General features: G+C 52.9%; 1 protein-coding gene and 1 pseudogene across 1 annotated transcript; one reads left to right on the forward strand and one right to left on the reverse strand.

The window, feature by feature from the left end:
• The window catches only part of LOC129395068 (glyceraldehyde-3-phosphate dehydrogenase-like), a 32131-nt pseudogene extending 27730 nt beyond the window's left edge, over positions 1-4401 (reverse strand).
• Positions 4207-8090, forward strand: MCHR1 (melanin concentrating hormone receptor 1). Its single transcript, XM_003814610.5, has 2 exons — positions 4207-5016; positions 6227-8090. Exons 1-2 carry the CDS (start codon positions 4728-4730, stop codon positions 7204-7206), a joined length of 1269 nt encoding a protein of 422 aa, XP_003814658.4. The 5' UTR covers positions 4207-4727; the 3' UTR covers positions 7207-8090.
• Positions 8091-9375: the final 1285 nt, after the last annotated feature.

Below are 9375 nucleotides of genomic sequence, written 5' to 3' on the forward strand. Positions count from 1 at the left end.
AGTGCCATTGTGCAAACACTTCTCTCTACAGCCTCAATCTCCTGGGCTCAAGCAATCCTCCTGCCTCAGACTCCCAAGTAGCTGGGACTATAGTCGCATGTCACCATGCCTGGCTAATTTTTAATTTTTTGTAGAGAGGGCCTCGCTGTGTTGCCCAGGCTGGTCTTGAACTCCTAGGCTCAAGCGATTCTCTCACCTCTACCTCCCACAGTGCTGGGTTACAGGTGAGAGCCACCCCATCTGGCCAGAAGTGGATCTTGAGGGTGCTAGATGATGCAAATATAAGGTTGAAAAGAGAGAGTTTTGGTCAGGCGTGGTGGCTTATGCTTATAATCCCAGCACCTCGAGAGGCCGAGGCAGTAGGATCCCTTGAGCTCAGGAGTTCAAGACCAGCTTGGGCAACATAGCAACACCTTGTCTCTACAAAAAATTTTAAAAACCAAAATTAGTTGGGCGTTGTGGCTTGTGCCTATAGTACCAGCTACTCAGGAGGCTGAGGTAGGAGGATCACTTGAACCAGGGAGTCAGAAGTTGCAGTGAGCTGAAATCTCACCACTGCACCCCAGCCTGGGTGACAGAGTGAGCCCCTGTCTCAAATAAAATGAGTAGGCCAGGTGTGGTGGCTCACGCCTGTAATCCCAGTATTTTGGGAGGCTGAGGCTGGTGGATCACTGGAGGCCAGGAGTTTAAGACCAGCCTGGGCAACATAGTGAGACTCCATCTCTACTAAAATTAGCCAGGCATGGTGGCACATGCTTGTAATCCCAGCTACTCTGGAGGCTGAAGCCAGAGAATCACTTGAACCAGGAGGCAGAGGTTGCAGTGAGCTGAGATCATACCACTGCACTCCAGCCTGGGCGACAGAGCAAGACTCTGTCTCAAATGAAAAAATACATACATAAATTAATTAATTAAAAAAGAAAGGAGATAGTTTATTGACAGGGGAGAACTCTCCTGCAACGCAGGATGTAGCTGGAGCCAGTCCTAACATGCTTCTGGGATAGCTCCATGAAATGGTTTACAATAATAAGGTGGGGATGCTGGGATGGCCATTGCAGAGTTTTGGGATTTTTTGTGCATAGTAAAATACACATAAAATTTGCCTCTTCACTTTATATATTGTGGTAGGATATACGTAACATAAAATTTACCATTTTAACCACTTTTAAGTGTCCAATTTAGTGGCATTAAGTACGTTCACAATGTTGTGCAGCCATTATCACTGTCCATTTCTAGAACTTTTTTTTTTTTTAAGATGGATTTTCGCTATTGTTGCCCAGGCTGGAGGGTAATGGCAAAATCTCAGCTCACTGCAACCCTCACCTCCCGGGTTCAAGCAATTATCCTGCCTCAGCCTCCTGAGTAGCTGGGACTACAGGCACATGCCACCATGCCCGGCTAATTTTTGTATGCTTAGTAGAGGCAGGGTTTCACCATGCCAGCCAGGCTGGTTTCAAACTCCTGACCTCAGGTGATCCGCCTGCCTTGGCCTCCCAAAGTGCTGGGATTAGAGGCATGAGTCACCACACCTGGCCAGCTACACACTTTTAAACAACAAGATCTCATGAGCACTCACTCATTATCACAAAAATAGGAAGGGGGAAATCTGTTCCCATGGTCCAATCACCTCCCACCGAACATGCTTCCTCACTTCCTTAAGGACTTTTCTGGAAGTGCTTCTCAGTGAGGCCTTCCTCTACTGCAAAGAGCTTCCCCTGCCACAAAGAGCTTCTTTTTTTTTGAGACAGTCTCGTTCTGTCGCCCAGGCTGGAGTGCAGTGGCGTGATCTCAGCTCACTGCAATCTCCACCTCCTGGGTTCAAGCGATTCTCATGCTTCAGCCTCCCAAGTAGCTGGGATTACAGGCGCTTGCCACCACACCTGGCTAATTTTTGTACATTTAGTAGACACAGGGTTTCACCATGTTGGCCAGGCTGGTCTCAAACTCCTGACCTCAGTCAATCCACCCGCCTCAGCCTCCCAAAATGTTGGGATTACAGGCGTGAGCCACTGTGCCCCGCCAAGACTGATCCTTTCAAAACATGTCTGATCATGTCTTTTCTCAGCTGAAAACCCCCTGGTGACTCCCATTTCCCCTAAAGGCAAAGCCAAAGTGCTTATACTGGCTGGCAAGGCCTGGCAGAATCTGCCCTTCCTGCTCCTTCCTCTCTGTTGACAGCTCCTGCTAATCTCTACTATAGCCACAGTGCTCTCCAGAGTCACCCAGCACACTCCTGCCACAGGGCCTCTGCACTGACAATTTCCATGGCAGGGAATGCTGGTCCTCCAGAATATTTCTTCTTCTTCTTTTTTTTTTTTTGAGACGGCGTCTCACTCTGTCACCCAGGCTGGAGTGCAATGGCATGATCTCGGCTCACTGCAATTTCCACCTCCCGGGTTCAAGCGATTCTCCTGCCTCAGCCTCCCAAGTAGCTGGGACTACAGGCGCCCGCCACCACGCCCAGCTAATTTTTATATTTTTAATAGAGACGGGGTTTCACCTTGTTGGCCAGGATTGTCTCGATCTCTTGACATCATGATCCGCCTGCCTCGGCCTCCCAAAGTGCTGGGATTTCAGGCGTGAGCCACTGCGCCCGGCCACTCCAGAATATTTCTAAGCATGCTTCCTCACTTCCTTCAGGACTTTTCTCAGAGAGGCCTTCCTTGATGATCAATCCTCTATAAAATGGTAACCTCCACCTCTCTTGGTATTCCTGGGCCCTCTCACCCTGCTTTAAGTTTTTTACAGCAATTGCCAATATCATAAGTTATCTTTATGTGGAGTATATATTTTTTCTTTTTTTTTTTTTTTGAGACGTAGTCTCGCTCTGTCACCCAGGCTGGAGTGCAGTGGCGTGGTCTTGGCTCACTGCAAGCTCCGCCTCCCAGGTTCACGCCATTCTCCTGCCTCAGCCTCCCGAGTAGCTGGGACTACAGGCACCCGCCACCACGCCCGGTTAATTTTTTGTATTTTTTAATAGAGATGGGGTTTCACCATGTTAGCCAGGATGGTCTCGATCTCCTGACTTCGTGATCTGCCAGCCTCGGCCTCCCAAAGTGCTGGTATTACAGGCGTGAGCCACTGCGCCCGGCCATATTTTTTCTTTTTTCTGAGACAGGGTCTTTCTGTGTCGCCCAGGCTGGAGTGCAGTGGCCCAATCTCAGCTCACTTCAATTTCTGCCTCCTGGATTCAAGCGATTCTCCTGCTTCAGCTGCTTAAGTAGCTGGAATTACAGGCAGCTGCCAACATGTCCGGCTAATTTTTGTATTTTTGTAGAGACGGGGTTTCACCATGTTGTCCAGGCTGGTCTTGAACTCCTGAGCTCAAGCAATCCACCCACCTTGGCTTCGCAAAGTGCTGGGATCACAGGCATGAGCCACTGCACCTGGCCCAACCCTGTTCTTCAGAATCACCCTGCACACTTCCTGCCGCACGGCCTTTGCATTGGCGATTTCCACAGCCAGGAATGCTGGTCCTCCAGAATATTTCTAAGCATGGTTCCTCACTTCCTTCAGGACTTTTCTGGAAGCGCTTCTCAGTGAGGTCTTCCTCGATGATCAATCCTATATAAAATAGCAACCTCCACCTCTGCTGGTATTCAGGGGCCAGCTCACCCTGCTTTAAGTTTTTCATAGTAATTGCCAATACCATGAATTGTCTTTTGAGGGGTTTTGTCTCCCCCCAACTTGAATGCAATCTTCATGAGGACAGGGACTTTATCCCCCACCCACCCCCCCCTTTTTTTTCTTTTTTTTTTTTACTGCAAAACCTAGAACAGTGCTTAGCAGGTAGTAAGTACTCAATAAATATTTGCTGGATGAACCCAATAAGTAAACAAGACAGAGGACACATGTAGGGATCCGTCCGTGAACCTCGACCCCTGGCTCCTGAGTCCGGCAGTGGGTGCAGTGGCAGCTCCTGTCTGTGAGGGCCCCAGAGGCTGGCAGCAGGATGCCTCCGTGGAAAATTCCCTTAACGCCTTTGCCTCTGCAGCTGTTCCTCCGGGATGATCTCTTTGGGGGATCATGCTCAGATATTTGTCTCAAAGAGTCCCAGGCCAAACCTCAGGGACCTCAGAGCGTTTAGAAAAATAACACCTCTGTGAGCTTGGTCCAGGCAGATCCCATGCAGAGAGGAGTTTGTCTCCTTCCAGTCCCCGAGGTCCTGGCTATTGCCAGCATGGAGTGACCTGTGTCACCTCTGAGTGCCAGGCAAGGGTTCAGCAGCCGACGACTCAGCTTCTGCAGGATGCTGGCAGCATAGCCAGCGAGATAGTTGGAAGCCGTCAGGGCACAGGGAAGGGGCCGAGGGTGCCCTGAGTGTGCATGGGGGGCAGCCCTGCTGCAGTCCAAGCCTTTGATTCCCAAGCTGTGTGCACAGTTTCCCCTGGACTCTGCCATGTGGCCCAGCCACCCATACCTGGAATAGGGGCTAAGCCAAGCTGCTCTCTCCTCCAAAGGGAGGCAGCCTGTGTGCTTTGTCCGTTTGCCTTTGCAGAGACCTCGATCCTCACGCAAGGCAAGCAGCAGCCCCTGTAAGCGCACGAGACAATCCCAAGTGTCAGTGGGAAGGAGATCCCTTTCCTGTTGGGGCTGCCTGTGTCCAGTCCCTCCCAGCTTCCCCAGGGCCCTGGGGCTCTGCAGGCATTCAGAAGTGGAAGCCAGCCACAGCCTGGGACTGAAGAGGTTAATGTGCATCTGCCTCCGAATGTTAATGTGTCTAGGTGATGTCAGTGGGAGCCATGAAGAAGGGAGTGGGGAGGGCAGTTGGGCTTGGAGGCAGCAGCGGCTGCCAGGCTACCGAGGAAGACCCCCTTCCCGACTGCGGGGCTCGCGCTCCGGGACAAGGTGGCAGGCGCTGGAGGCTGCCGCAGCCTGCGTGGGTGGAGGGGAGCTCAGCTCGGTTGTGGGAGCAGGCGACCGGCACTGGCTGGATGGACCTGGAAGCCTCGCTGCTGCCCACTGGTCCCAACGCCAGCAACACCTCTGATGGCCCCGATAACCTCACTTCGGCAGGTGAGTTGACTGGGAGCCCTCCCTCCTCTGGGCTGTGGGTGGAAAATGGGAAGGTTTCACCCCTGAGCCAAACTGCTTGGGAAACTTTATCACAGTTCTTGGGGACAAGATCTGTGGTCTGCTTTGCTCAGAGGGGCAGGAGAAAAGGGGGCAAAGGTCCGCAGGGGCAGACGGGCAGGAGCAGAGCAGGGGGCGAAGGCATATTCAGAATGGCAAGGAAGGGGGGCCAGCCGCGAGGCAGCAGGGGAAGGCTCGCTGCTGGGTTCCAAAGATGCTTGGCAGAAAAAATTCCAGGCTGGAAAAGCAAGCGAGAGAAGCTGGAGGGTGGTATGTGGGAGACAGCTGGGGGCTCACTCCTGCACTGTTAGCCTCAGCTTTTTACTCGCACTTGGATGATGAGGTCTGAGACATCCTTACTGCCACCTGGGAGAGGCCCTGGGAAGGGAAGACTTCACGGAGCCATGAGGGGATTAACTTTTCTGGTGAATTAAGCTTCCTGACATTTCCAGAGCTGCGGTGCCCTGGGATTCCAGCTTTGAAGGAGAAAGGAAGGAAGGAAAAGAGGAAAGGCTTATGTAGATAATTTTTCCAGGCTGCTGAGCTGCGACAGTTTCTGTCTCTGCTTCACTCAGGAAGCCCAGGCTCAGAAGATAACAATCAAGGAAATCCCCGCTAGGAAGCCTGGGGTAGGGAGAGCTGCTGGCTTGACCAGGGCACAGCCGGCAAAAGCCTCTACAAGACAGTCACCCACAGAGATGCCCAAGAATCAGTACACAGTTTCCAACCAGAGATCTCCAAAATGAAACACTCAGGGCTACACATAGGAAAAGCACACACACACACACACACACACATACACAGACACTTACTTTTGTGTCCTTCTGGCTATGCTGACGAGGTTTCCTGGTGAAGCCCGGGGCTCACAGAGTAATCTCTGCAGACAGCTGTGGTTCTTGCCTCTGGTGCCTGCAGGAGGCAGGCATGTTGTGTCCTTCCAAGACAGATGGCTCAGGGCACTCTGGTAGGATTCACCAGGAAACTCATGGAGAAGGGAAAAGGGACAAGATTAGCAACAGTGAAGGGAGGGAGAATGGTGGGAGAGGATTCCACATGAACGGTGGGTCGCTGGAGGCTGAGCATGCCAGCAGGATGTCAGTTCTCAGAGCAAAGCCCATGTCAAACAGCCAACGCTTGCTCCTTCTGTCCCCAGGATCACCTCCTCGCACGGGGAGCATCTCCTACATCAACATCATCATGCCTTCGGTGTTCGGCACCATCTGCCTCCTGGGCATCATCGGGAACTCCACGGTCATCTTTGCGGTCGTGAAGAAGTCCAAGCTGCACTGGTGCAACAACGTCCCCGACATCTTCATCATCAACCTCTCGGTAGTAGATCTCCTCTTTCTCCTGGGCATGCCCTTCATGATCCACCAGCTCATGGGCAATGGGGTGTGGCACTTTGGGGAGACCATGTGCACCCTCATCACGGCCATGGATGCCAACAGTCAGTTCACCAGCACCTACATCCTGACCGCCATGGCCATTGACCGCTACCTGGCCACTGTCCACCCCATCTCTTCCACGAAGTTCCGGAAGCCCTCTGTGGCCACCCTGGTGATCTGCCTCCTGTGGGCCCTCTCCTTCATCAGCATCACCCCCGTGTGGCTGTATGCCAGACTCATCCCCTTCCCAGGAGGTGCAGTGGGCTGCGGCATACGCCTGCCCAACCCAGACACTGACCTCTACTGGTTCACCCTGTACCAGTTTTTCCTGGCCTTTGCCCTGCCTTTTGTGGTCATCACGGCCGCATACGTGAGGATCCTGCAGCGCATGACATCCTCAGTGGCCCCCGCCTCCCAGCGCAGCATCCGGCTGCGGACAAAGAGGGTGACCCGCACAGCCATCGCCATCTGTCTGGTCTTCTTTGTGTGCTGGGCACCCTACTATGTGCTACAGCTGACCCAGTTGTCCATCAGCCGCCCGACCCTCACCTTTGTCTACTTATACAATGCGGCCATCAGCTTGGGCTATGCCAACAGCTGCCTCAACCCCTTTGTGTACATCGTGCTCTGTGAGACGTTCCGCAAACGCTTGGTCCTGTCGGTGAAGCCTGCAGCCCAGGGGCAGCTTCGTGCTGTCAGCAACGCTCAGACGGCTGACGAGGAGAGGACAGAAAGCAAAGGCACCTGATACTTCCCCTGCCACCCTGCACACCTCCAAGTCAGGACACCACAGCACGCCACCGGGAGAGATGCTGAGAAAAACCCAAGACCGCTCGGGAAATGCAGGAAGGCCGGGTGGTGAGGGGTTGTTGCAATGAAATAAATACATTCCATGGGGCTCACACGTTGCTGGGCAGGCCTGGAGTCAGGTTTGGGGTTTTCAGATATCAGAAATCCCCTTGGGGGAGCAGGATGAGACCTTTGGATAGAACAGAAGCTGAGCAAGAGAACATGTTGGTTTGGATAACCGGTTGCACTATATCTGTGAGCTCTCAAATGTCTTCTTCCCAAGGCAAGAGGTGGAAGGGTACTGACTGGGTTTGTTTAAAGTCAGGCAGGACTGGAGTGAGCAGCCAGGGCCATGTTGCACAAGGCCTGAGAGATGGGAAAGGGCCCGATCGCTCTTTCCCGCCTCTCACTGGTGTGATGGAAGGTGGCCTTTCTCCCAAGCTGGTGGATAATGAAAAATAAAGCATCCCATCTCTCGGCGTTCCAGCATCCTGTCAATTTCCCTTTTGCTCTAGAGGATGCATGTTTATTTGAGGGGATGTGGCACTGAGCCCACAGGAGTAAAAGCCCAGTTTGCTAGGAGGTCTGCTTACTGAAAACAAGGAGACCTGGGGCGGGTGTGGTTGGGGGTCTTAAAACTAATAAAAGCTGGGGGTGGGGGGCTTTTGCAGCTCTGGTGACATTCTCTCCATGGGGCACATTTGCTCAGTCACTAATCCAGCTTGAGTGTCCGTGTGTTCTGCATGTGCAGGGGTCATTCTAGTGCCCGGTGTTTTGGCATCATCTTTTTGCTCTAGCCCTTCCTCTCCAAAATAAAATCAAATAAAGGAAAATCTCCACCCACATCACTCTGGATGTTCTTGTGGACTTGGGGGTGGGTGTGGGCTGGGGGGGAAGGTGGGCAGCAGAAAAGAGAAAGAGGGGTCACTTGGTTGTGGAATTTAGATCTTGGTTCATGCTGCATTTTTAGGAAGCATGATGCAGGGATCTGTTTTTCTGAACCCACAGGGAGGATTCAGTGGCATAAATGGAATTACTGGGGATTCATTAGATTTTGCAGTTCTGCTGCTGGGCTTGTTCTTGGGACTCAGCTTCCTGTCTTCTGCACAAAATCCCCTGGACTTTGTTGTCATCAGTGATGACTCCTCAGGCCCCAAGTCCCAACCCCCACTCCCCCGCCTCAACCCTCACCCCCGCTGAGTCACCAGCCGCAGAGCCAGCTCTTAGGGCAGCTGAAGCCTCTCTGCTTTCTACAGCTGAGATCTGGTGTGGGCACCTTGAACAGAAGATTACAGCCGGGGCCACTGGGAGGCAGCCACGACTGCTGCTTGGCTGCTGCTTCTTGGTGTCTTCACTGAGAGGGGACTGGGAGCCGTCAGTGCAGTGCTCAGCAGACCTTACTGAGAGAGCGGGAGAAAGCTGCAAGCATCCTGAAAGCAGGGGCACCAGCACAGCCTGTTCCTCTTCAGAGCTGCAGCAGGGAGCCTCTTCAGAAAACTTCTGGACAGCTTCCTTGGGTCCTGGGGACTTTTTTTTTTTTTTTTTTTTGAGACAGAGTATCGCTCTGTTGCCCAGGCTGAAGTGCAGTGGTGTGATCTCTGCTCACTGCAAGCTCCGCCTCCCAGGTTCACACCATTCTCCTGCCTCAGCCTCCCAAGTAGCTGGGACTGCAGGCATCCGCCACCACGCCTGGCTAATTTTTTGTATTTTTAGTAAAGACGGGGTTTCACCGTGTTAGCCAGGATGGTCTCGATCTCCTAACCTCGTGATCTGCCTGCCTCGGCCTCCCAAGGTGCTGAGACTGCAGGCGTAAGCCACCGTGCACGGCTTTTTTTTTTTTTTTTTTGACACAGGGCCTTGCCATGTTGCCCAGGCTGTAGTGCAGGTGACATGATCACAGCTCACTGCAGCCTCGACCTCCCAGATTCAAGCAATCCTCCCACCTCAGCCTCCCAAGTAGCTGGGACCACAGGCGCACACCATCATGCCTGGCTAATTTTTTATATTTTGTAGAGACAAGATCTTGCCGTGTTGCCCAGGCTGGTCTCAAACTCCTGGGCCCAAACAATCCTCCCACCTTGGCCTCGTGGAATGCTGGGATTACAGGCTTGAGCCGCCACATCCGGCC

This window comes from Pan paniscus, chromosome 23 (assembly GCF_029289425.2).
Source record: "Pan paniscus chromosome 23, NHGRI_mPanPan1-v2.0_pri, whole genome shotgun sequence".
Taxonomy (NCBI): domain Eukaryota; kingdom Metazoa; phylum Chordata; class Mammalia; order Primates; family Hominidae; genus Pan; species Pan paniscus.

Excerpts from the sequence above, each read along its gene's own strand:
- MCHR1 (XM_003814610.5), top strand. The coding sequence starts at position 4,728 with ATGTCAGTGGGAGCCATGAAGAAGGGAGTGGGGAGGGCAGTTGGGCTT. Across the intron at positions 5,017-6,226 it reads CGATAACCTCACTTCGGCAG|GATCACCTCCTCGCACGGGG; the intron begins GTGAGTTGACTG and ends TTCTGTCCCCAG.